Source organism: Miniopterus natalensis, chromosome 5 (assembly GCF_054644295.1).
Source record: "Miniopterus natalensis isolate mMinNat1 chromosome 5, mMinNat1.hap1, whole genome shotgun sequence".
NCBI lineage: Eukaryota > Metazoa > Chordata > Mammalia > Chiroptera > Miniopteridae > Miniopterus > Miniopterus natalensis.
In genome coordinates this window covers 8,513,413-8,540,571 of record NC_142085.1, presented here as the reverse complement: position 1 = coordinate 8,540,571, position 27,159 = coordinate 8,513,413, and the positions used below count along the sequence as shown (strand labels likewise).

General features: G+C 56.1%; 1 protein-coding gene across 2 annotated transcripts; it reads right to left on the bottom strand.

Annotated features, from left to right (window-relative positions):
- Positions 1 to 129: 129 nt before the first annotated feature.
- Positions 130 to 18,994, bottom strand: PACSIN1 (protein kinase C and casein kinase substrate in neurons 1). 2 transcript variants are annotated; one of them, XM_016223759.2, is made up of 11 exons: positions 18,906 to 18,994; positions 12,944 to 13,040; positions 8,107 to 8,254; positions 7,094 to 7,250; positions 5,774 to 6,009; positions 5,225 to 5,380; positions 4,954 to 5,129; positions 4,441 to 4,561; positions 4,216 to 4,343; positions 3,418 to 3,605; positions 130 to 2,909 (listed from the first exon to the last, which is right to left on the bottom strand). In XM_016223759.2, exons 3-11 carry the CDS (start codon positions 8,167 to 8,169, stop codon positions 2,800 to 2,802), a joined length of 1,335 nt encoding a protein of 444 aa, XP_016079245.1. In that variant the 5' UTR covers positions 8,170 to 8,254; positions 12,944 to 13,040; positions 18,906 to 18,994; the 3' UTR covers positions 130 to 2,799. The 2 variants fall into 2 exon arrangements, with proteins under 2 accessions (XP_016079245.1, XP_016079244.1); XM_016223758.2 differs by having other exon boundaries at positions 8,107 to 8,232.
- Between the last annotated feature and the right edge of the window lie 8,165 nt (positions 18,995 to 27,159).

The window sequence follows — 27,159 nt, the reverse complement described above, 5'->3', positions numbered from 1 at the left end:
CCCAGCCCATTGGTGGTCAGCCAGGACAGCCCCCAGTCATCCTGGGCACTCCCTGCCCACAGACATCCCAATCACAGGCAACTCTCGGAGGCCTCAAAAGACACATGACTCAAGATGACAACGCCCAGCCAGGTTGACACAGTTCTGGATTTTATCCACAGTCATACAGTCACAACTTATATATATATATTTGTATTTATATACCTTTAAATTACACAATCATGTACAAAACAGGTGCATTGCTGAGACCACAGCACTTCTCGGAGTTTCACAAGTGTCGGACTAATGAAGTCAGGAAGCCGAGGCAGACGGCGGCAGGGCAGCCCAGCTCCAGCACAGCCAGGCTGCAGACGGTGGTTAACTCGGGATGAAACACATTACTCGCTGGGCCCCGGGGCGGGCCCTGCAGCATCGAGGGTGTAGGCAGGGGGCTACAGGAGTTGGTGGGCACGGTGAGGGGCACAGCCCCCACACTGGGTGTTGAGTGCCCTGACACCAGCACTGACAGGTGGGTCAGGACCCCGGGAGCTCAGAGGGTCTTCCAGGTGAGACCCTCTGCTCTGGGGCCTGAGGACCCTGGATTGCTCAGAAGGAATGGGGTTTTGAGTCCCTGCCCTGGAGTGGACAGCTAGAGTGTTGAGGGGGACAGCCAGGGCCACCGCTCCTCCCCAGGTGTTGGGAAGCTGCTGGCACAGAGAGGGGGAGCCCAGGCCCCAAGGTGCAGATGTGGCAGCTTCCTGACTTCCAATGGTAGGTGGTGAAGGGCAGAGGCCCCCACCCCAACTCCTGTTTGGAGGAGAGGCAGAGGGGAAGGGGGCTTTTGTTCTGGAGTTGGGAGGGCTGTTTCTGAAATCTTGCTCCAGGCTCTGAAGGGTCTAGGGCACATCTCAGGATGTGGTGGAGGCCCAGAGAGCAGTGACAAGAAAGGGGATGCTAGGGGGTAGTGTGCCTGTCCCTAAGGGTGTCATCGCCCTCATCCCCCCAACTTCCCTGGCCGTGAGGGAGGCCTGCCCCAGCTCTGTGCTCACATGGACAGGGTCAGGGCCTTGAGACTGGGGACTGTGACCTAACAGTGAGCTGTGGGAAGAAGAAGCAAAGAGCAAGAGGCTGAGGGGTGACAGAGAAGCTGGGGGATCACACTCTCTTCACCTAGAGGCCCAGGGCCAGGTCCTATGAAAGGGGGAGAGTGTCTGCAGGCCTGAGGCCCACAAGTGGCATCGCAGTGAACAAGGTTCTCCTGGAACTGCAGGAAGTCCCAGGGCCTCACCACAGAGGCTCTGGGAGACTCCTCTTCTAGCCAGTCCCCCATCTCTTGGAGTCTTGTCCTGCCTTGGTTTGCTTCCCAAGCACCCCACCCCCACTGCCATGGGAGAGGCTGGTCCCTGGTAGGAAATCGTAATCCAGCACCACTTTCTTTCACCAGCCAGAGGAAACACTACTGCTCTGGGCAGACCCTTCGTCTCCTCTCACCCCAAAGTCTTTCAACTGAGACCCAGGCTTGGAGAGATGGGGAGGGGGGCTGCCAGCAGGGGGAACGTTGCTCCAGAGCTAGGGCTGTGGTTGTAGGGGAGAGGACAGGGAAGAAAGACATGGTGACTGCCCTGCTCCTGAGGGCCAGGGCTCCTCCCTCCTGCCAACCCCATGCCTCTTCTATTGGCTGCAGACTTTCCCTGGTGGTCCAAGGCTGGAAGCTCCCATGGGCCCCGTGGTGTCTCCCCAGGCAGCCAGAGAAGGAGAGAGAGGAATGAGAGGCCCCAAGGCTTGGTCTCTTGAAGGCTGTTTGAGTCCAGTGATCCTCTGGTTTCAGATGGTATTGAGGGAGGGAGGGTGGGTGGTGGGCAAGATGCCCTCCTCCCCAGGAAATGGGAGGAGGCTGCTACTGTTGCTGGCTTTGCCCTGGGCTTTGGGGCCCCTGCCCCTGCCCCTGCCTGAGGACTTGGGGTGGGGGGTTGAGGGGGGGGTGTCACTGCAAATACTGAAGGGTGTGGCTCTGAGGGAGAGCCTGGGCCTGGGGTGCACACAGCTGGGAAGAGGGGCCTTAGTGGGGTCCTGGTCCCTCAGCTGAGCCTGGCGTTGAAAGGACTGAGGGCCTGTCCCCCTTCACTGACCCTCCAACACCACAGTGACAGTCACCAGCTACAGCTCAACCCTTGTCATGCCTGGGGGTGTCTAGGGACACCTGGAAACCTCTATGGGAGAAGAGGGTGGCCATTCCTCTTGCAGTGTCACCAGTCCTGAGGGGTGAGGCCAGGGAAACAGGGCACTCCCCAGGGCACAGTGCAAGACTAAACACTCGGAGCCCCTTGTCTGGGGTTGAGGGGAGGCCTCTGAGAGTAGGATGGTGGTGGGAGGGGAGCAGGGAGAGGCAGGGGGAGGTGGTCAGAAAACCAGGCCCAGGGCAGGGGGCAGGGCAGGGGCTGGCAGCCTGGGGTGGGGAAGAGAGGTTGGGATGGGGGCAATGGAGCAGGATAGGAAGGTCCAGGAGACATCTCTCAGGGCTCAGGAGACTCTTTGGTGGGATCTAAAGACTGGATATTGATGTCTCTGTCGGGCTAAGCCCTAAGCCCCTCCCCTACCCAGGGGCCATCACCCCAAGTCCCAACACCCTGGCCTCCAGGCGGCCCTGCAAATGCTCCATCTCTTTGTATTTTTTGTTTTGTTCTATTTTGACTTTTAAAAAAATAAAAGCTTGATCGTAAAATATGTCTGGAACTCTATGGCGAGGGGTGGTGACAAGAACGGGAAGGGAGGGGAGGTGGTGGGCAAGGGGCGAGGGGCGGTGGGAGGGGAGCGGGGCAGCTAGATGGCCTCCACGTAGTTGGCGGGATAGAGGCCAAACTGCCCGCTGTCCAGCCGCCCGCGGCACCAGCCCTGCTCGTCCTCCTCGCCCAGCTTCGTGAGCTCGTCTCCTGGGGGACAGAGAGGCTCCTTGACGGGGCTCCCGGAGCGCTGGCCCTCCGCCCCCACACTGCGAGGTGAGCCCTCCGACCCCAAGACGCTGGGCCGACCCCTAAACCTCCCCCATTATTGCCCCAACGCCTGCCCCTGGGGACCAGCCCCAGACACACCCGGACACCCCCTAATCTGGCTGTAGGCCCGCTTCCAGCTTCATTTCCCAGGTCAGGAATCCTGTTCCGCCACCCCCGGCCCTCGGGCCAGCCCCCAGCCCGTGCCTGGCCCACTGTGTCCCCAACTGTGTTCTCGGGTCCGGACCCCGCCGCGGGCACCCAGCGGCCACTCAGGCCCCGCCCTCGCCCTCTAGTTCGAGTCTGGTCCCGGGAGCTCAGGTCACACTCCGTCTTGGCCACGCCCCGAACCAGGCCCCGCCCACAGCTGCGCTCCCTGCAAATCAGCACGCCCGGCCCTCCAGCCCGCCCCGCCCCCATCAGGCCCCGCCCCCAGCCCCGCCCCTCGTACCGGCCTTGAAGCTGAGCTCGTCCTGCTCCTGGCCGTCGTAGTCGTACAGCGCCCGCACACGCACTCCCTTGGCTTCGTCCTCGAAAGGGTTGGCGCCCCCGTTGGCCTCGTTGCCCCCAAATGTGTTCCCGCTGTCGTCGTCTGACCACTCGGTGGTATAAGGCTGGCCCCTGTCGTAGCTGCTAACGCTGAGCAGCAGAGAGGGCCCCGCATGAACCGCCTCTGCCCCGTCCCCCGGCTGCCCCGCGGCCCCGCCGCAGCGCGGGCCTGGCCGAGGCTGGAGCAGGCGGGGCCTTGGAAGAGGTCCCGAGCCAGTGACCCTGACAGCTCTTTAAACAGATGTGACACAAGACTATTTGCATTATTGCTCAGCCTTAGAGAGGGGCTGCTGACGGGGACCCCAGAGAGCACTTGACTCCTCATCTGAGTACAATCTAGTGGTGAAGGGTGATCTTTCTGGAGCCAGATTCGGGCATCACATCCTGGCTCTGAGGCTTACTACCCAGCTGCATGACCTTCTGCAATCACTTAACCCCTCTGGGTATCAGCTTCTCCATCTAAAAAATGGAGCATATTTACACACTGGGGAATATTTACACACTTCTCAGATTGTTGAAGGCATCAGTGAGTTAATATATGAAAATGTTTGGAACAGTGCCTGGCACAGTAGGTGCTCTCAAAGGATTAGCTATCACTATCTTTGAAAGGAGTACGAGGTTGCTGTTTCAGACCATTCTTGTCTCTTAAGGTAAACCTCGAGACTCCTGGCCTCTAGGAAGCTCCACAGGAGGCACTCACCTGCCACGGTCCCCAGCCTGGGATGTGGACTCCACCACCCCAGTGGCATTGGTCAGCGGTGCCCCCTCTGCCTTCTTAGGCTGTTTCTCCTTCTTGGTGGCAGTGTGAGGGAGGTCTGGGTTCCACTCCTGGTGGGCACCAGGGGAGCAGTCAGGCTCGGGAATGTTCCCTGAGTCCCCTTCCAGCCTTTTCAAACTCCTCTTCCCCATCCCCACACATCCTTACCTCAAACTGGGGCCAATTCATGGGCATGCCAGGGCCGCTGGTGCTGCGGAACCATTTGAGGTCGTCCTGGGCATCGGCCCCCCGGATGGCCTGCTCCAGCTCCCGGTACACTTGGACATAGCTGTGCACAGGGGAGACGGGGAGGTGGAGGGCAAGATGCGCACGGCCCCTTCTCCTCGGTGAGGGCAGGAGCCCATTCAGGGGACCAGGGTGCTGGAGTGGCCCCCAGCTAGAAATCAGGCAGGCTTTCCAAGGAGCAATCTCCGTGCGGGCACGCCCAGTGGACACCCCGCACGGTCGCCGCCTTAGTCACACCCATCCATCCAAGCACATTTCTGGAGTACTTAGTGTGCATCGGCTTGCAGCAGCAGCCACTGTGTCTGGAGCTGCTTCTCTCTTGGCCCCTGCAGCTCAGCCCTCCCCTTCCTGTCGCTAACATGGGGGGATGCGTGGCCACCAGCTCTACCCTCTGCTGCCTGTGCTTGAGCCCACCATGCTGCCACACCCCACTACCTGCTATTCTCAGCTAGGTTCAGGTGACGTTTGATGTCCAGCAGCACCTCCTTGAGGAAGACCAGCCGCTTTTCCTCAAACTGCTGGCACTGCTCAAACACCTGCTCCATGCCCTCCATGTACTGGGGCGTGGTCTTGCCCACTTCATCCAGCACCTTCTCATACTTCTCCTGTGTCTGTAGGCACCAGGAGGAAGGGAGGGTGAGACCCAGGCGTGCAGCTGCCAGCCACCGCCCACTCCAAGAGGCCCTGAGCCCAGCCTGGCTGGCACCTTCTGCACATCCTGCTTGCACTTGTCCACTTTGTCCTGAAGCTTCTTCTGCTGCTCGGGTGTGACTGACTGCTCGGTCTTGCTATTCATCTCCCGCGTCACAGCCAGCTTCTCCTCTTTGCAGGCCAGATGGTAGGCCTTCTTGGCTGCCTCGAGCTGTGGGGAGTGGGAACAGGGGGCAGGCCTCCTACTTGTGAGCAGGAGCAAATGTGGTCACCTGTCAAGCCCTCCCACCTGCCCACTCTGCCAGGAGCTGTGAGCACACAGTCTTAAGAGGCAGAAGGGATGCAGGCCCTGGCTCCAGGTATTTGGGAGCAACGCCCACCCATTTGTGGAGGTCTCCCTGCTCGGCACTGCCAGCTGGAGAGCACTGCAGTACCTGCCCGGCCTGTGGATACTTCTTCCTGGAAGGCAGTCCTGCTCCCCCGTGGCACAGCCCCAGCGAGCAGTGCACCGCCACTCCATCTGCAGACACCCTCCCTCTGATCGGAGCGCCCTCTGAGCTCAGCTGCCCGCCCTCCCCCATTGCAGCCGCCGCCCACCGGGCACCTCCTTCATCTTCTTGGCCCAGGGCTTCTGGGCCTTGCGGAAGCCATCTTCAGCCTCCTTGGTCTCCTTGAAGCCGCCCATGATCTGCTTGTGATAGGCGTCCTTCTGCCAGTTCTTGACCTTCTCCAGGTCCTCGTTCAGTAGGCTGTTCTTCACCTCCTGGTGCAGTTCGCTCACCTTGTCCGCCTCAGTCATGATGGCGCCCCAGGCCCGCTCCAGGCTGCCATACTGTGGGCCTGAGGAAATGGCCGTGGGGTCACAAGGCCTTCCTGACCCCCTGCCTAGAGGCCCCCCCTATACCTCTTTTCTCTGCGGCTTCCCCATGCATCCCAGAGCAGCAGGGCCTCTACTCTCCCTACAGCTCTCTTCATCCCGCAGGGCCAAGCACAGCCCCCGCTCTGTCATATGCCTCAGCCCGCAGCCCTCACTGACTCTTCTCCGCATCTGCCTCTGTGCCTGCTCCCTACCTCCCCTCAGCTCTGAGCTCTCACAAGCCCAGCACGGCACCAGGCACACAGTAGGTGCTGCAGGAATGTAGGCTGAATGCGAACTGAAGAACCAACTGGTAACAGATACCAGGAGGCCACTGGGACTACACACCCCACAGCCTGTTTCACTGAGTACTGGCACCAACTCTGTGCCAGGCACTGTGCTGGGCAGTAGAGGCCCAGCCCTTGCCCTTGTGGGATTTAGAGTCTAGTGGAAGAGAAAACATTAACTAATATATGTAAACTTCAACTTGAAACTTCTAGATTAAAGTAATCTGGAGACATGACAACTAAATGCAATATTTGATTCTGGACTGGATCCCAGACCAGCAAACAATTGCTATAATAAAGTTTGCATATGGGCCATATTAAATGTCCTAAAGATGATAGTTGAACTCTGGTTACATAAGTAAATGTCCCTATTCTTAGGAGATACATGAAGAATTTAGGGTGAAGGGACATGTCTCCATCTTAAATGTTTCAAAAAATATGCATATAAATAGGGATAAAACAAATGGGTAAAATGTTAGCTGGTGAGTCTGGGTGCAGCTCTGTACTATTCCTGCAACATTTCTCGGAGTTAAAATTATTTCAGAATAAGAAGTCTGGGGTCTTGTTTGTTTTTTAAATCCAATCTAAAATTGTACAAAGTGGAGCTGAAGTACAGGGAGGCCTGGCTTGGTCTGGGAGGGGAGGAGTGCAGGTGTGGGGACAGTTTCTGCAAAGGCCCTGTACTGGAGGCTGCAGGGGTACCCAGATGGCTGGGTGCTCCCAGGACTCAGTGGGGTTAGGGCCTGGGGTGTGCGCAGGGGCGGGCGCGGGCGGGGGGCACCTTTCTCGATGAGCTGGCGCCAGCGCTTGGCCCAGTCGGTGAGCTGCTGCGCGTAGGCCTTCTCGATCTTGGCACGCTCCTGCACGCAGTTCATCAGGTCGTTGCACAGGCGGTGCCCGTCATCGATGCGCTTCACTGTCCGCTTGTAGTTCCCCACCTGGCGGCCAAGCAGCGCGCATGACTCCCGCCCCGCCTGCTCCGGCTGCCCTGCCCCGCAGGGGGCGCCTGCCGCCGCCACCACCATCCTGGTGCGCCTCCAAGCCCTCTGATTTTCCAAGGACTTGGCACCCCGCGTCATACCCGTCTATACACTGCTTCATCACACTTTAAACATAATTTCGTTGCTGCCACAAAATGCAGGTTTTTTTATAATTTGGACTTGGGCCAAATGAATTATTCATTTTGTTCTCGTGAGCTAAATCTATTATATTTATATAGAGTCATAAGCATCGAATTGAGCTCCAACTTCTTGACATAATATTATGTTTTGTAGACATCTCATTAAACACTTATTAATTTAGGTTTGGCAGTTTTCACTTTGGGTTTCATAAGCCAATAGAAAATTTTTTTCTGGGTTTCAAATATTTTGGGAGGCTCTGAAATACTGGCCTGTCTCCACCTCTATGTTGCTGTGCAGCTCACCGAACTCACTCCATTTCCCTGGGACCAGTGCTCACTTCCAGGGTGGGGGCAGGGAGCTGCTGCGAAAGGCTCTGTAAGCTGTAAAGTGCTGCTCCTGCCCGAGTAAAGTGCCAGGATTCTGGGCCAGGGTCCCCAGAGCAGAGGGTCGGGAGGGGCCTGTTCTACAGCGTGAAATACTATGGGATGTCTCCAGGGGCAGCTGCAGGGCAGAGGCTCTGGGCTCCGTGGGTGGTAGTAGCCTGTTGGACATGGAAGGCTTTGGAGGGGCCTGAGGGGCTGGTGAGCCTGAGGTCATGAGGTGGGTTGGAGCCTGGGCCTCCACATAGCCAAGCTGTCTGGTCCCTAGGACCTGGGGACTATCAGGGCCTCACCTCCCAGAAGCTGTCAGTTGTCTCCTCTGGAGCTAGGGAGGCCTCATCATAGGAGCCGGACATGGTGTGGCCGCGGGAGGATGGACAGGCGCGGAGAGGTGGTCAGCAGGCTGGGCTGCTCATGCGCTGGAGAGCAGGAGAGAGAGCCCTGGTGATGAAGGACATAGCTGACATTCCCCCTCCAGGCCTGGGCCCCAACTTGTGGGGATGAGGGCCCCACAGGCATAACAAGCCTTGCATCGGAATGGGGACCTTCCTGCCCCGGGACTGGCTCACCATCTCAAGGGTAACCCCAAGAGTCTCCCTGCAGCACCCCTCGTGCCCATCTCCCATCTCTCCTCCATGAGCCCTTCTCCATCTCCTTTCCTTCCCCTCTCCTCCAAATCCATCCAGCTCCAGTGTGGGCACTCTTCCTAGAAGCCTGCCCCAGCCACCAAAACCATGGTGCCTGCCGCTGTTTTGTGTTCCTGGTCTCGGAGCTAAAAGTTAGTGTCAATAATTGCACATTTGCTTTATATAAATCTGCCGTTTGAGCCTGGCCGGTGTGGCTCAGCAGTTGAGCATGGACCCATGAACCAGGAGGTCACAGTTTGATTCCCAGTCAGGGCACCTGCCTGGGTTTCGGGATTGATCCCCAGTACGGGGCATGCAGGAGGCAGCCAAGCAATGACTCTCATCACTGATGTTTCTATCTCTCTCTCCCTCTCCCTTCCTCTCTCTGTAATCAATAAAAACATATTAAAATAAATAAAAATCTCGTTTGCTTCATAGACACACAGGTCTTCAAAGTCAGCAATCAGGCTTATCTTGTGCATGTTCTGCACCACCCCTCACCAGGGCCTGACACCATGTAGGGCCCACTAGAGCTCAAACCCCAGCTGGCTTCTCAATCTGCCCCTCTCAGCACTGCCCACCCTGACCCAGCCAGATCCTTGCACCAGGCCCAAAACACCCACCTAAGTTCCCCACCCCCGCCCCACACAGAGCCCCTGGTCTCAGCCCCAAAGTCCCCCCCAAACCCCCACCTAGAGACCCCTGGGAAATTGGCTGTAGGTCCCCTCCTACCTCCCGTCCAGGCTGAGCTCGTCCTCAGTTTCCTGAGCTGCTGGGCCCTTCTGGCTGCCCTGTGCCTAGCCTCAAAGGCTTCAATTAGCTGCATGCATGTCCCTGAGTCCCAGACATGCAGCTTCCTGGTCCACAGGTCAGACCGCTGCCATCTGCGTGAGCGTCAGGCAGCTGCGTGTGGCCTGGAACTGTCGGCTGGCATCATGGCTGTCCAATCTAGGCCATGGGCTGCCCCAGGGCTGGGGCAGGCGCTGCTCTGTTCCCATCCCCCACCCATGCCTCGCTGCCACCCCAGGCAAGAATGGCTCGATCGAATGGCTGGCTCAGTTGTCAGGAGACTGGACCCAGAGGGCCGGGGGCCTGGTCTTCGAAGGGGCAGCAAGGCCAAGCCAGGCCGGATCCCACTACCAGCTGACAGCCTCAGGCCAGGGTCACCTCCCTGACTCTGCACTGTAACCTCAGGGACTGTGAACCCTGACAATGAAAACACCTGGGAGAGTGCTGGCCTCTGCAAGATTCAGCGCAACCTGGGGGTCCAAGGGCTGGTGCACCAACACATGAGGACCCTGGGTCAAGGATGCCCTTACCCCCTCTGGCCTCAGTCTCCCCATCTGTCCAGGGGCTAGTGCTCTTTTCCCAGTCATAACCAGTGTTGCCTCCTTGCATCTATCAGGCACTAGATACATTTTGTTCTTTTCCCTTTAGCAAGAATTCACTTTCCCACAAATTCATGCACAGTGGGGGTGGGTGGGAGAGAGGGCAGCTGGAATTCATCAAGGGACAAAGAAATGAGTCTGAATTTTTTTTTTTAATTTGGCACTTTTCACTTATAAAGCAGTACTTGCTTCATAAAGAAAAATTTGAATTTGGTATGAGAAGTAAAAGGCAGGGATATTTGATGAAGGGTGTCCGCCAGGTTAGGCAGGTATCCCTGGGGCCAGAGCCCTCCAGAACCCTTGAAGTCACATAGAACTTGGGGATCCCACAGTGTGTGGCTGTTGGGGCACTCCCTCACGGAGTGAAGGTCAGTAGTGGGTAGTGACTTGACACAAGCTTGGTGTCCTCTCTCACAGTCACAGAGGTGCACATCCCTCACCCAGCAGCACCCTGTGGTCCCAGGAATCCCCCTTCCAGCCAGTTGGGCAAACCGCTGCCGCCTGATCTGATTTACTGCAGCACTGCTCAGAAAAGCCAAAGGCCCACACAACCCAGATGCATGTTCAGGGCTGGCTGAATGAGTGGCAACGCAGGCCTGCAGTGGGATGCTCTGTCCAGGAGGCACCTCCCCAAGCCATGTCACTCAAGCCAAACGAACAAGGTGCAGAACAGCATGGCTGCAGATGCTCCAGGTTGGAGGGGGTGGAAATACATAAGCTGGAATATTTTTGGAAAACTGGTAAAACTGGGTGGCTGGGGGATGGGGTGGGAGATTTTCCACTGGGGCTCTTTTACGCCTTTTAAATTCTGCCTTGTGTGCATAAATTGCATATTTTTTTAAACACTCCAGCCTGTGCTGGAGGAGAGCAGAGGGAGCTGGGAGCCAGGACTAAAGGTGCATGGAGGTGGGGACAATGCAGGCAGAAGGAATGCATGATGTCAGAGACCTCTCCACCTTAGCCTGACCCAGGGAGGGGCCCCTTCCTCGGTGTAGGAAGGTGATGGGTCTCCCTGGCTCCCAGCTGAGGTAGCATGTGTAGTAGAAATAGTTCTAGCCTTGGAGTCCCTGCTCTGCCACCAAACGGCTGTGTGTTGAGCAATTCATGTGGCCTTGCTGGGTCCTGCAAAGAAATGAGGATGACCTAGCCCAACTTAAGGATTAGACAAGTCTCCACCCTGGGCTGGCCCTGCAGAGGAGGCTCGGGAAGACTGGCAGCAGGACCGGGGAGGGGGTCTGGGAGGGGGCATGGGAGTCCACAGCACCATGTGGCCAGACACACCATCCCACCTTCCCCCTGCCTCACAGCCCCATGGGGCAGGTGGGAGGCTTAACTCTTACCAGATGCCATGTCCTTCCTGAGGGGCAATGGCAGCTGCCATCACTGAAAAGCCATATCTCAGTCAGGAAGCCGGAGTGGCCAGCACCCGCCACTCCCCGTGGGCAAGCCCGGTGCACTCTTAGCTTTCCTCAGCCCATCAAATGGACACGATGCCCATCTGACTTTGTGGCCCTGCAAGCCCTGTATCATTAGTAACCACAGCTAACATTTACGGAGCACATATGTGGTGCCAAGGACAGGTCACAGGTCTTAACCTATCGAATCCTCACAACACCCTGTAAGCAGGTGCAATTCACACTCCACATGGCAGACGAGAGCCCAGGGGCCGAGGCGTGACTGTGAAAGTGCTCAACAGCTCTCACTATTGATTTGTCACCACTGCTGTGACAGTGGGGTGGCAGTCCCATTTCAGCCTGGGCACTCTGTGTGGAGCAAGGGAAGATTTCAGGCCTTTCTCACCCTCAGCCTGCAGAACAAGGGGTGTGGGCTCTGGCTCTCGCTCTGCCACCTGCCAGTGAGAGCTTGGCCAAGTCCCTTAGGGGGTCTCAGTTTTCTAACTCATATGATGGAAAACAATACTTGAGTCTGTTTTGAAGATCAGATGATAAAAGTGTAGTTAGCTCTTTTTGAAAAACACAGAACACTGGAAATGTGAGGTTTGCAGGCAGCCTGGGCCTTTCCTCCAGGGAGAAATGAGTCCCAGGGGGAGAGTGCTCCTCTCAGGCCCAGGCTTACTACCAGCTGCCTCTGAAGGACCCCGGAGGGCAGGGCCTTGGTGTGTCTACCAAGAATGGACAGAGGAATTGAGGGCAGGAGCCCACAGAGGGCAGGCCTGGCATGGACAGACTGTGTGGACTCCCCCGTCATGAGTCACTAACAACCACAGCTCTTCTTTCTCTTCCCACTCGCACACCCAGCCCACCAGCAGGTCCAGAGCAGACCCCTCGCCTCCCTGCAGCAGCCCCTTCACTGCTTTTCTTGGCGTCTGACATTGTCTCTCACTCCCTCTCCCCAGTCCCCAAACACAGCAGCCAGAGGGAAACTGGTAAAACCTGTCAGATCCCACCACTGCCCCACTGAGAATTCTCCAGAAACCCCCATTTCCTCTGAGTAAAATCCCAATTCCTTGGCAGGAGGCCCTGCATAACCTGCTGTCCCACCCCTCACCTCTCTGCTCTCACCTCCTACCACTCTCACTAGCCTCCAGTTCCACTGACTTCCTTGCTGTTCTAACCCCAGGGCCTTTGCACCTGCTAAGAATATTCAGAGCTGCCCCCCACTTCCTGGTCTGCTAAAATATCATTACCTCCCCCCACTTAAACTTGCAACACTGTTTCCACCCCCGGCACCCTCACCCCTTCTCTCTTCCTCACTTTATCACCCTCTCGCAGGCTGTCAACACTAGAGCACTCATATGTTTAGTGTCTTCCTCTCCCACTAGAATGTCAACTCTAAGGTCAGTGGTTTAGCCTGTCTGGTTCTCTGCTATATTACTAGCATCCAGAGCAGTGCCTGAAACAGTAAGTGCACGATCATTTTTGTTCAATGAATGAGTAAGTGCCAAAAACCTTCTGGAACATTCATTCATTTAATAGCAGGAGCACTGAATTCTGCACCCCAGAGCCCAACAGTCACCTGCATATAGTTGGCATTTAATAAATGTTGGTAATGATGGTGACACAACCAAGAGCCAGAATCCCACAAGAGGGGGGCGTCCCAGATCCCACGCGTCCTGTTTCCAGGCCCCCTGCTTCTCTCGGCATCCCCTTCCCTACCTCTTGGTCAACCGTCGGGGTCCGGTTCCAGGGTGTCTTTCTTGCTGATTCTCCAGGACGATTCTGCCCTCAGGCTGTGGTCCCCTCCTCAGGGATCCTGCGGCACACAGACAGAATAGGTACCAACAGCCTCGGCCGTCATGTTACCCGCTCTTCACACTCCCTTTGGAGCAGGGTGGGGAACCTTCTTTCTGCCAAGGGCCATTTGGGTATTTATAACATCATTCGCCAGCCATACAAAATTATCAACTTAAAAATTAGCTATGAAAAAAGCTCCTAGATTTATAGAATTTCGAGTCCCGCCTGTGGCTGCCTTGGCAGGGCCCGACCAAATGATTCCGCGGGCTGTGTACGGCGGCAGGCTGGACACTCCCCACCCCTGCTTTAGAGCAACTACGATCACCATTTTTGAGGGCCTGCTATGCTCCAGCCTCTTCATACACTTTATTTCTAATCCTCACAGCAACCCATTAAGATAGGTGTAGATTTCCCCATTCTCTCTGAGACTCAGAGAGGTTAAATAACTTGTCCAAAGTCACTCAGCAGGGAGGAGATAGAGTCAGATCCAGACCCAGGGTAAGTCCTTCCCTTAGCCCTCCCTCCCAGTGTCCAGTCCAGAGCCAGCACTCCATGGATGTCACTCAGTCTTCTGGCCTAAGGCACCACCAGCTCAGCTCAAACCGGGGCAGGGCCATGGGAAGCCAGAGCTGGGTCTCAGGCCCCACAAACATTCCCAGCAGCTCCCCGATCCTCACCTCACCCAGAGATGGACGGGCTCACCGCACCTGACTTGGGGTTACACAAGGACTCTTACCAGCCTCTGCTGGGGCTTCAGATGCAGCAAGAAGGGTCCAGGTTAGATGCGAGGTGCTACCTTCCACGCCCCCGTGACCCCATGTTCACCCAGCTTCTGCTCCCTTGCTTTTGTCGCCCCTCCTGCCTGAGGTGCACTCACCTCTCCCCAAAAGAACTGCTTCCCTTCAAGAGCCAGCTCAGTACTTGAATACCCCAGCCCTCACCTCCCTCACCCCTTCCCGCTGGTGCAGCTCCTAGTCACACCCTGCCATAAACCAGGTCTTGCTGGTTCCAGGCGGCAACCTGCTCCCCCAACAAGCCAGGATCTCCCACCAGACTATCACTCCGAGTAGAGTAGAGAGCAGCGGCCCTGGGCCGGGCAGATGACCAGGTTCAAACCCCAGCTTTGCCACTGACTGGCTGTATGACTTTGGCAAGTTGTTTAAACTCTGTGTGTCTGTTTCACCTGCAAATAGAGGTGATGATACCGCCCCATGGGGTTGGTGTGAGAAGGAAATGAGAACCTGTTGCTCAGGAAGCACTGTTTTAACCACCACCATCACCATCATTATAGGTATCATCACCCAGGCTTCTCACAGCTGCAGAGCTTCTCAAAGCAGGAGACGCGCATCTTTGTGGATGACCTCACACTCCACCTCCCCTCTGTGCCTAACACAGACCTCTGTTGTGGACTGAACTGTGTCCCCCAAATCCATATGTGATGCCCTCCCAATGTGACTGTATTTGGACTTTTAGAAGGCAATTAAGGTCAAATAAGGGTGAGGTCCTAATCCAATGGGATCGGTGTCCTTATCAGAAGAGGAGACGCAATCTCTCCCCAGGCGCATGCACTGAGGTAAGGCCACATCTGGACACAGAGGCTGGCCACCTGCAAGCCAGGAAGGGAAGCCTCGCCAGGAGCCCAACAGGCTGCCACCATGACCCTGGACTTCCAGCCTCCAGAGAAGTGAGAAATAAACTTCTATTGTTTAAGCCGCACAGTCCATGGTATTTTGTTCTGGCAGCCCAAGCTGACCAAGACACCCTTCCATGACTATTGGGCCTCACCTGAGACCCCCAGGTCTCCAGGTCTCCTATGAAAAAGATCCCAGGCCTGGCTTCCTCTTGCCTTCTGTTTGGGTCTAAACATCAGGCCCCCAACCTCCATCTGCTTTGAGGCGAGGTCCCCGGACAGTGCCTAAGGGGCCCTGCCTTCAGAAATGATGTATCTCGAGTGGGGTAGAAACACAAATGGGGGCACAGAGGGAGGCAGAGCCAGGTCTCACCCAGAGAGGCCCTGGCAGAGGGGACCAGGTGGTCTCATCCCAGCCGGGAAGGGTTTAAAGGCACACCACCTTAGCCCCTGGCTGGCCTCGCCCCTGCTCCCTGACCATTCCCTGGCCTCTGACCCTCGGTCCCTCGCCATCCCTACCCTCCTCCTTCCTCCTCCAGCCCCACTAGGCCCCAGACCGTCTCTCTCTCTCTTCTCCGAAAAATCACCAAAGGCAGCTCCGCACTCCCATTCTCAGGCCAAGTGGAGGAGGCAACATCTCTCCAGAGAGCCTCTGAGATGGCTCCTTGGGAAAGAGACGGGCCCTCCCCCCATGAGTGTACACTCCAGTGCAACAGAAAGCCAAGAAGTGAAAAAGTCTCACCTCATTAGGTGGTGACAGCAGTTAAGGGGACAATCAAGCAGGGAAAGCAGGTTCGGCCTCAAGCAATGATGGCAGAGTTGGTGTCTACACCCGCAGTTTCCCACCCTCCTGGCTCCCAGAGGTGCCCAGCAGGACTGAGCCCTAGCTGCCCACAGTGGGAACTGGCCCAACAAAGCACCCTCCATCTCACCTCCACAATCTCAATGTTTCCAGAGGCCGTCTCCCAGATGAACTGCCCCAGTCAGATCCCTGTCCTTGATCGGCTGCTGGGGGCACCCAAACCCAGACACCACAGAGGGGGAGGTGGGAGTGGGAGCCGTGGGAAGGCAGGCCTGTCCTCTCCAGCCCAGGTGCATCTCTCTCCCAAGATCAGTCATCTCGTACGTGGCTTTCTGCGGGGTCTGTCCTGTCCCGAGCCCTGTGTGTCTGTGGCCTCCTGGAGGGCACAGCGGGGTGGGTGCACAGCAGCTTCCCCGAAGCACAGATCCCTGGGCTGGATTCCGACCAGGGAGGCACCCTCTGCCCTCAGCAGCACTGGGGAGGGACGCATGCGGCTCACTGCCCTCCCCTGTCCTGGCGGAGGCTGGAGCAAGAAGCACGGACCCAGGCCATGCAGGACTTCCTGCCCAACTCAATGCCCTGGGGCAACTGCCCAGCCAGAGGGGCAGGGGATGCCTCCCCTGTGATGCCCTAGTCCAGGCCCCCATTACAGCCACTGAGGCAGAGACTCCTGCCTTCAAACTGCACCTTCCGTCCTTCCCGTGCAGCTCTGGGCCACAGCGGTGAGCAAGACAGCAAACTCCCTGCCTCTGGGGCTCTGACATTCTGAGGGGCGAGACAGGCAAGGAACCAGACGAGTTGTTAGAAGGGGACAAGGGCTGTGGAGAAGAAAAAGGCAGAGAAGGGGGGGGGACAGTGGGGTTGGGAGTGAGGCTATTTTACACACGAGAAGGCATTTCAGCAAAGACCTGAAGGAAGGGAGGGAGGGAGCCATGCAGCTATGTGGGGGAAAAGCATCCAGGTAGAGGGAAGGGCCAGTGCAAAGCCCCCTGGTTGCCACAGCTGAGGGTGGGGCTGAGGGTGACATGTACCTAAGGCTGGAGCAGAGTGAGTAAGGGGGTGAGGGGGGAGGCCGGGGAGGCCGGGGAGGCTGGGCAGGGAGGCAGTGAGAGGATGCTGTCACATGAGGCCTTGTAGGCCCCAGTGAGAGCCTGATTCCCCTCTGCGGGGTTTGAGAAGAGGGAGGGTGTGACAGGCCTTGGTTTAAAGGGTCCCTGCCTGCAAGAGAAAAGCCGACTGCAGGGAACAGGAAAACAGGGAACCCGCTAACCTGCTGTCCCTCAGGCGAGGGAAGTTGGGGCCTTGGCCCAGGCGGTAACGCTGGAGGCAGTGAGAGGTGGTTGGCATCTGGAAATACCATGACATTCGAGCCAACAGGATTTGCTGATGGTCTGGCTGTGAGAAGGAGTCACGGATGGCTCCGGGGTTTGGGCTGAGAAGCTAGCAGGTGGAGAGCATGGAGGGACGAACAATTTGGAGGAGATGGAAGCTCAGTTTTGAATCCCTGAGTTGCCCATGAAGAGCCAAGTGGACATGTCTCCTTACTCTCCCCAGAGCTCCTGCATTGGGGGCTACGTAAGGAGGGGCCAGCCTGGGGCCAAACTGTTGTTCCAGGCCCAGGACCCAGCTTCTGGCTGAGCACCAGGCCTCTGAGTGTTCCTGGGCCGCCCTTCAGCTCCCTGACTAGGGGAAGGCTGCTGGGGGTAGGCTGGGGCTCTAACCTCACTTCCATGCAAGTGACCTGGGCAGTGGGCCCACTGGGATGTGATGGGGTGGGGCCTGAAAATGTGCCATTCTGGTGGGCTCACTGCCCTAGAATCTGGGGGCAACAGAGTGCAGGGGAGAGGCGGGGCAAGCAAAGACAGACCCTAGGGACCTGTAGGACAGGAAAAAATTAGAGAGTGGAGATGTGGCCTAAAGAAGGCAGGCTGGGAGTGGAGGAGGTCAGGGCCAGGCCTGGAGGGTCTGGGGAAGGGAGAGCTCATTCTAGCTCTTGCCAAAAGAGCCTGTTCTCCAGGCTTACAAGGCCCCTGTTCTGGCTGGAATGGAAGCCAGCCCGGCTGCAGCAGGTGAGGCAGGGCGGATGCCAGTGCCACCCCAGGCCCTGGTGAGGAGGGGGATGGGGTTCAGAGAAACAGGGAGCAGACGATGATGTGTACCTGGGTTACATGGCTGCCAGCTTCTAGGCAAATCCCGCCCCCCTCCTGCCACCTGAGACTCCCTTTTACTTCCCAGGCCCTTAACCCCAAAGCGGGAGATGCCTAATACTCAGCAGGTGCAACTAACATTTGCAGAAATGAATGGAACCACATCGGCTTCTCGGTGGGTATTCCTCCCCCATCAAAGGCCCAGGGACTCCCCCTCAGCCCCTGCACAAGGTCCTCTGACCCCAAGAGCCCAGGGGAAGAAGCTCCACAATGTGGTGCAGGGCTCAGCCAAGTTCTCAGGGGGTGCTGGGGAGAGAAGGCAGGCCCGAGAAGGGGCAGAGCCTTTGCCTCCCCTACCCTGAGCACGCTCAAGGTTGCACACAACCAACCCTCTGCCCCCCTCAGGCTAGCACCACCTCCTCATACAGGCCAAGGCCCTTCAGCTCTGTCCAGGGAAAAGCTGGGCCAGATGCACCCCACCCACTGCACCAGGCAGGCCTGTCCTGCCCCTCTGCCTAGAGCCCGGGCAGTGCTGCCCAGTGCCTCCCCAGGCCCCAGCCCCACCCCTGTGTGAGCAGCTGAGGCTCCTCCGCAGTGCCAGAGCTCCCCCCTCCCCCTGCAGCAGTGGAGACTGTCCCCAGGAGGGATGCAGCAGAGGGACAGAAGTTGGGGGAGGGAGGGCCACAGACACCTCCACTCGGGACCTGCTCTCCTGTACCCCAGCACAGAGACCCTGAGTTTTCTGGGGGTAGAACAGGGGGCCTTTGGGAGATCTGGGATCTAGTTCTGTAGGGAGAGCCAGGAGGAGGAGTACCTGAGCTTGGGAAAAAAGGGGAAAGATGCCTCCTCCCTGACCGGAGCCCAATGCCAGAGACCACAGGGGCCAGCAGGGAGGCTGCTGGGGGGGGGGGGGGCTGGATCTGCTGGTTCCAAATGGCCAAGGCCTAGCAGTGTCCCAGTGGGGGTGGGGGACAACCTCACTTCTCCCTGCCCCCCCCAGCCTTAGCCTGGGGAGGACTGGCACTGTGAGCTCCTGGAAGCCCCCCTCAGCCCCCCTCCCCAGAGAGGGGGCATCTGTACAGCGGGGACCTGTGGCCCTGGTGGAGAGAGGGGTGGGAGCGCAGAACAGGAAAGGCAACAGGGAGACGTGCTCCCGATGGGGAGGACCCCGGTTCCGAGGAGCGCCTCCGGGATGCTGGCTGCTCCCCATCCACAGGCCCTGGCCCGGGCCCGCCGGCCCCCTGCTTGCTGTCAGGGGCCCCACGCGTCACGCAGCCGCTTCCAGCTGTCCCCACGGATGCCTACCTGGGCCCGTCTTGGTACCGAGCCGGGGCAGGTAGGGGCGCGCTGCCCCCCGGGCCGGCAGGGCTGGAGGCGCCGGCTGTCCTCCGCGGCGGCGGCGAGGGGCCGGCCCGGGCTGGGGGCTGTCTCCCCGGGGCCCCGCCGCGCTCCGGAAAGCAGCGCCAGAACCCGAGAAGCCAGCTCCCCGCCCCCGCCGCCGCCTCCCCCTCCGACCCGCCTCCTTCTCCCGCCACCCACCTCCTTCTGCTCGTTTCTATGGCAACCGGGCAATGCCGCACGGCCAGCCTCCTCCCGCGTACACCAGGGGCCGCCCGCCCTCCACCCGGCGCCCGCATCCACCTTCACAGAGGCCGCTGGACACGCAGGCTCACGTGACCGCCCTGGGCTGGGGGGGCTGGGGGGACCCTGCTCCCGCCTCTTTCCTCGCTTTCTCCTCAAGACCCCGCCTCCCGACATCCTACTAGACTCAGCGGCACCTTTCCCGCACTCCCCGCAGCTCCTTAAAATCCCAGTGCCTGCTCTGCAAGCATCTCTGCTTAGGCATCCGCCGTCGGTCAGGCCTCAACATTTCATTCTGAGTCTTTTCTGGGCCAGGGTGCGTGTGAGATGCTCGTCCACAATCTCATTCCATGAAATTCCACACCCATTTCACAGATTGGAAACTGAGGCCCACCGCAGCAAAACAACTTGTCTGTGCCTCCACGGCCCCTGGGCTCACTGTTGCAGTGAGACCCTTGATTCCAACTCTGGTGCTTCTCCCGCAGGCCACAGCTCTCACCCCTCAGAGCAGACATCCTGGCTCGCGCTACACGTGCATCCATGCACATGTGCACTCCAACAACACACTTACACATATTTGCGCACATGCGTTTCCACAAGCCTGTGTATCTATACGTACACGAGTAACACACATATACGTACACATAACTGTAACACTAACAACACACACACATCCACACGGATCCAGAACATACAACACACAAACCCTTCCCACACCAAATCACAGCTGCACACTCAACGCCCCAAACCCTCGCCTCATTAGAAGGGATCAGTAATACAGTACGAGTGTCCCAACCAGAGGTCTGAATAATGAGCCACTTCTCTGGAAAGGGTCTGACGCTGCTTTGTACCCCCCCTAGGGATCAGACACTCACCTGCCCACCTTGTCTCAGTTCTGCCCCGGGAGGGAACTGAGGTGGGCATGGAGACAGGGCCCACCCTCCCCCTTGTCCCTCCCTCCCTCTGCCTGGTCCAGACTAGATCCTACCTAGAGCCCTTTGGCCTAGGGGGCTCACGGACATCCCCACTCACCTTCCTGGTTGCTGCCCAGTCCTGGGGCTTGGAGCTATGACAGGGTAGAGTAAAGTGGGCCCACCCTCCTCCTCAGAGAGAATTCCATGCCTCAGACAGCTCTGCTACCCCCAGGAGGGACAACATCTCGCAGAGGGGTGGAAGGTGGAGGGGGAAGACCAAGTGGGGATCGGGGCCCAGGACGCATACCCTGCCCCACAGGATGAGCTGTTCCCAGCCAGGCCCTACCTCAGAGGACCTCAGGCAGGGGTCACAGCAGCCCTGTGCCCCAGGGTAACTCTCAGGGACCTGGCACAGCCCAGAGAGGGCAGATACAATAAGAAATAACTAGAAGCCCCCCAAAATGAAGCCAGAAGCTACCTGTTGATGATGGGCTCTTCAATATTCTATCCCATCGAAGATCCCTCTCAATCACCAGACTAACGCCAATTCAATCAGGCATGCTATAAATTTTACAAAACATCCTACTATCAGAGAAGTCAAATGTGAGGGGGAAAATCACCTTGGAAGAGGTGAAACAGGGCATTTCATTCATTCAATAGCTATTTGCCAGACACCCGCCACATGCAGGGACTGTCCTAGGTGCCGGACACAACCATGGGCCAGAGTCCCCACCCTGGAGGTGACAAGCTAGTGGATACTGAACTTCTGTTCTCCTGCAGCATCTGTGGCTGTCACAGCAACCTTGCAGGTGAGGTCACAGGACACATAAGGAAACAGGAACTCAGAGACTGAGCAATTTGCCCAAGGTGACAAAGCCAATAAATATCTGGGCTGGGATTTAAACCCTCTGCTTGCCAAGTTTTTGCCAGTGTTCCACATTGGTTCCATTAAGAAAGGTCCCAGTTAATAGGAGTTTCAGGGTCAAGTGCGCTTTTTAGCTCTGGATCACAGGCAGCACAGGATCATATGTACTTGAAGTGCCAGTCAAATAGTGGGCACAAGAGAGGGCCCCAGAATGACAGGTGACTTCCAGCCTGGCCTTCCTTGGACTAGAAGGCTGAAGTTGGGTGTCCCTAGGCCTGGAGGTCCTCAGCAGGGTCAGGTTGAGGCCCAGGCCAGGAGGGTGGGGATACCTAGCACCTGAGAGCAGAGGCTCCCTGGAAAGTGAAAAGACCTCAGCTGGGGGGCGGGGAGGGATTGAGTTCCCAAGCTCTGTAAGCAGAGCCCCCTGCCCACCTGCCAGCCCCCAGCCCAGGATCATCTTTCCACTAAAGAGCCAGCTCTATCCAGGGATACCAAAGACAGCTGCCCCCGGCCACCCCTCCGTCAGCCTGATCCAGCCCCATCTGCTGCCTGGCAGACTCCCGAGTTCTGCCTCCCACACTCAGACGGCCTGTGGCAGAAGCTGACCCCGTCACCTCATCCTTCCCCAACCCAGGGTGCATCTACCTTTCCCCACTTCATCCCCACTGTCAGCCTGATCCAGGCCCATCTACTATAGGAAGGGGCCTCCAAGTCACCTGTCTGCAGCCCTCTACTCCCCCACTTGGAGGCCCAGACAGGTCCAGGAACACCCCCCCACACACACACCTCTGTCCAACCTCAGCCCCTATTCCTGGACCTTAACCATGTCCCAGTCCACAGGCAGGATCAGACTACAAATGTGGACTCACCCAGACCACAGAGCAGCTGCCCTGGGCCCCCAGGAGAAGCTGACACCTTCTGTCACTGCCTTCTCACCCAACCCAAAGAGCCTTCACTGCCCCCACGCCTCAGCCAGGCAGTTATCCCACGTGTTCCCAGGGCAAATGCAATCAGGGCTCATTAGCTTCTGCTTTGCATCTCATTTGCATAACATCCTCATGACTGCCAAAATGCAAGAATCCTCCCCAAACCGCTGCCCATGACAGGCAGGGCTGGCCAGCAATGGAGAAATACAATGGGCAAGGCTCCCCTGAGGGCCTATGTGGAACTAAATCTGTAGGGACAAGAGGACCAGAGGAGAAAACCCAAGGCGACTTCAAGCTTCAGGCCCTGAAAGATGCCCAGAGGGGGGGCAATAGATGCTTACCAAGAACCTGCTAAGTCCCAGCACGGTGCATGGCATGCACTTTGCCCCTTGTTTTACACAACGGACCATTTTACAAGGGTGGAAACCAAGGTTCAGAGGGTTAAGACCTTGCCACTCAAAGCCCGGGTCCCACATAGGAGCTGGGAAGACAGGTAGCATCTCAGGTCCCGCCCAAATCTCCCGGATCCGACTCTGCAGTCACAAGATCCCGGGAGATGGAGACAGGAGTGTGAGGAGTGCCAGGTCAAGGGACCTGCCCCGTGCTACGTGGCTGGAAGATGACGCTGGTGTCAAACTGGGGAGTGTCTGACCGAATCCCGTGCTAGTGTCTTTACTACATTTAACAAATATTTCCTGAGCACCTACTGTGCACAGCACTGCTCTCAGCAGTGGTTCACAGCGGATAACCACCAGATAGCCTCATGAATGCTTCATGCCAGAAGAGGAAGACACACACCCAATACACGCTAGAAGTTCACGTGGTGATCAGTGCTATCAGAAAAATGTGGAGTAAAAAGATAGAGGGTGAGCGGGGGCCACTTTAAAATTCCTCTTTGAAGAGATGACATTTGAACAAGGACCTTAAATAGGGGAAAGGGAAGTAGGTGATGATTTGGAGGAAGAGTGTTTCTGGAAGAGGGAACAGCAAGGGCCAATGTCCTGAGGTGACAGTAAGCTAGGCACACTGAGGGCACCTTGAAACTGAATGGATGGATGGACAGATGGACGGAGGGACAGGCTGGAGTGGATGAAAGGATGGCAGGGAGAGGAAGCAAACAAGGTAGGAGTAAAGAAGAGGCAGGCAGCCCTAGCCTGTTTGGCTCAGTGGTTAGAGCGTCAGCCCGAGGACTGAAAGGTCTCGGGTTCGATTTCAGTCAAGGGCATGTACCTTGGTTGCGTGCAGGCTCAGATGGGGCGCATGGGGGAGGCAACCAATCGGTGTGTCTCTCTCACATCAATGTTCCTCTCTCTCTCTTCCTCCCTCCCTGCCCCCCTTCCACTCTCTCTGAAAAAGCAATGGAAAAATATCCTCGGGTGAGGCTTAAAAAAAAAAAAAGAAGAGGCAGGCAGGGGCCAGAGCCTGTAGGGCCTGTATGCCATGGTGAGGGCTCTGGGTTTTAATCTTAGTACAAAGGGAAGCCATTGGTATTTCTGAGCAAGGTGGAGAAGGGGGGAAGGATCCAATTTATGTTTTCAAAAGATCACTGTGGCTGTTATGTGGCAGTGACTAGAAAGGGGCAAAGGCTGGAGAAATAAGGCCATTTAAGAGGTGTTTGCAGTACGTATTTCCACAGGAATGGGTGCTGTGGCCACTGAAACACATGCCCAAGAGCATGTGCAGCTCCACAGTGGAAGCAACCGCAGCGCCATCCACACGAGGACTGGGAAACAAACTGCGTGGTTTACTGCATGCAGCGCGGTGGTTCGCTTACTGTGCAGGTTCTACGGGGGGTTTATTCACACAGTTGAAGACTATACAGCAGCGATTTTCAACAGGGAGCGCAAGACTTTTTAAAACATGCGATCCCTGACTATTGTCAGGGGCACTGACCTCTTTCCCCTCAGACTGTCATAAAAAACGACAACACCCAACACAACAAGAGCCCTCGAGTGAGAATGAATCAAAATTATACCTTTTTTTTTTTTTTTGGTCAGATTGGCAAAAAATATATTTTTGGCGTGTCGCAGACTTTTAGCAATTAGTTTATGTGCCATGGGATGAAAAGGTTGAAAGTTGCTGCTCTACGGCAATGAAATACACAACCACATGGGAAAATCTCAAGACATCTTGCTAAGCAAGAGAAGCTAAACTTAAAAGAACATACATAGTGGATTCTATTTATATGAAGTTCAAGAACAGGTAAACCTGGACTTTTGGTTCCTGGGCCATTATATCTAAAACAAACCTATGAAGACTTTGGAAGGGGAGAGAAGAAGGCAGCCTGACCAGGGACCTCAGGACCCAAGGAGCAACAGCAGTGAGTTCTCTGGGTTTTCTTTTAGCTCAATATATTCCAGATTTGTTGCTGGAGAACTCAGCAACCCGGAAATACCAATGAGTATGGACAAAAACAGCTCTAAGAAAATCCTGCTCTTTCCAGCCAAAGGCTTGGGAAGGTGTTTTTTGTCTAGTAAGACAAAAAACAATAAATACCCTACTCTAGCCAAACACCATGAAAAAAACTGCACCCCTAGCCCCGCCCCACTCCCATAAGCAGGGGCAGAGTGGGAGCCTGGCCTGGCTGGAACCAGTGCCCCATCCCCCAGCACCAGGATGGGAACAGGGAGGAATGAGTGGGGAGCCAGGACTTTCACCCCCACTCAGTGGTAATAAGGCACCCTCTCCTGCGCGCTGGGTTGGTGTTAGAGGAGGCCTGGTCAGGACTGTCACTGTCCTCCAGCAGTAACAGGTCAGTAAAGGACACATGGACAACACTAACAAGGTATCTCTCCCTTCCCAGGCAGGGAGGTGGCAGTGGAGGTCTGGTGGGACCTGGAACTCCCACCCCTGCCTAGCAGTAAGGAGGCACCCCTGTCTCTCACCAGGGTGTCAACTACGGTCAAGTGGAAACCTGGACGTTCACCACCACCACCGCCACCCCCGGCACCACTACGGTGCAGTGTTGGAGGAAGGCTGCTAAGACAGAAGATTTAAATAAGAGCCATGTCTCATAATATAATATCCCAATGCCCAGGATACCAAAAAAAAAAAAAAAATCACCTGTCATACCAAGAACCAGAAAAATCTCAACCAGAATGAGAAAAGGCAACCAGCAGATGCCACCAAGATGACACATATTGGACTTATTTAACAAGGGTATTAAAGCTGCAATCTTAAAAATGTTTCAACAAGCAATTATGAACACACTTGAAACAAATGAAAAAACAGCAAGCCTTAGCAAAGAAGTAGAAGATATAAAGAATAATCTAATTGAAATTTTAGTACTGAAAGCTCATTAGATGAACTCAACAGCAGAATGAAACAATATGGGAAAGATCAGTGAACTTAAAGATAAAAAAACAGAAATTATCCAATCTGAATAGAGAGAAAACGGACTAGGGGAAAAATGAGCACAGCCTCAAGAACCTGTGGACCTGCAACAAAAGCTGACATGTTCTGTTAGCGTCCCAGATGGAGAGGAGAGAGCGCGGGGCTGAAAAAGTATTCAAAGAAATAGGGGCTGAAAAAACACACCCAAACTTGGCAAAAGACATGTACCTACAGATTTAAGAAGCTTAGTAAACTCCAAACAGATAAACTGAAAAAAAATCCAAGACACATCAGAATCAAACTCCAGAAAACTAAAGACAAGGAAAACATCTTGAAAACAGAGAGAAATGACACCTTACCCAAGAGGGAAAATAATTTAAATGACAGCGGGTTTCTCATTAGAACCACGGAGGCCAGAAGCGGCCACCATCAAAGACACTTTTCAATCTCCGCACCTGTTCCAGTCACTGATCAAGGGGAAAGCCACACACAAGCTGTCCTGGGGGGCTCACAGCCCAGGGCAGACACCCACACACTGGGACACAAGAATGCTAGGTAAGCGTAGGGAATAGAGTCAGTAACACTGGAATAACGGTGGGTGGTGTCAGACGGGTACTAGGCTCATCGGGGTGATCACTTCGTAAGTTATATGACTGTCTAATCACCGCTGCGCACCTGGAACTAATATAATATTATTTGTCAGCAGTAACTGAACAATTAAAGCTCTTTCCAGCTGGTGCTGAGCCATGGACATCTCTCGGGACAATTGGCATGAGTGCCACAAGACCAGGGGCAAGAGAAAGGCCTATCACAGGAAGCAAAACATGAGCTGGGAAGCCCCGTGGCCAACAGGGAGATCGGCCCCCCCCCAGACCACGCGCCCTGAGGCTGGACACAGACAGCTTCTCCCAGGGCTCCGGGTGCTGCACACACGAAAAAGGACTTTCAGAGTCGTCTACAATGCACCTAACAGCAGGCCGCCCCGCCCGGCCCCCGTGAGAACTGCCCCGCGCTCGCTGCATCACATTCACTGACAGCGCACCGCACCGACTGGGGAGCCCCAGGAGGCACCACCTGGGCGCAAGACAGGCCCAGCTGACTCCTAAGGAGGAAGGGGTTTGACACAAAAACGACCAAAGAAAATCCAGAAGATTTTTCTCTATCCAACAAGCTATACATGCTAAGTAATTATTTTAAACTGGAAAACAAATGACTTTACTGAGTTATCAGGTAGAGTTTCCGATCGGCATGGAATAACCAACGTTTCTCTGTGGAACCGAGACAATTCCCACCGAAAGCAAAGGACTCCGAGGTATTGGACAGGCTGGGCTGCTTCTGCCTGGGAAACACTCGGTTTGGTGCAGCTTCCAGCCGAGAGCAACTGGACGGGGTCCTGTAAGACCCGCCCGGCCCTGAGCAGCCCCTGGGGCGCACCTGCCTGGTGCGACGGGGAGGCTCAGGGTGTCCAAGCTGGCACTGTCCATCGACTATTTACATTGAAGTTAAATACAATGAAACAAAATCGAAAATTCAATTCCTAAAAAGAGAAAATCAATTCCTCAGTTGCACTAGCCACCTTTCAAGCGCTCGGCAGCCCCACGAGGCCAGCGGCGACCATACTGGACGGTGCTGACAGTTCAAAGGAACGGTGCCGGGAGCTAGGGGCAAAACACACGATGCGGGCATGGCCAACAGCGCACGCTCATGGGACCCTAAAGCAGAGCTCCTACGCGTCAAATTCCGGCTGCTCCACTGCTCGTGTGATACAACAGTGCTGCATTTCTTGGAAAAAATTAATTGGCTCCAAAACCGTGCAAAAATCACACTTCGGGATGCAGCCAACCTTTAAAACCACACACTAAATTTAGAGAGATGATGATTAAGCTCCTGATAAAACCGCATTACCAATTACGGTAATTACTGGAGTAAGCCACCAAGTA

Coding starts and splice junctions, on each gene's coding strand:
- PACSIN1 (XM_016223759.2), bottom strand. CDS start 8,169: ATGTCCGGCTCCTATGATGAGGCCTCCCTAGCTCCAGAGGAGACAACT. Junction 3,606..4,215: donor CAGGCTGGGGACCGTGGCAG/GTGAGTGCCTCC, acceptor TCTGCTGCTCAG/CGTTAGCAGCTACGACAGGG. Junction 2,910..3,417: donor CGAGCTCAGCTTCAAGGCCG/GTACGAGGGGCG, acceptor TCTGTCCCCCAG/GAGACGAGCTCACGAAGCTG.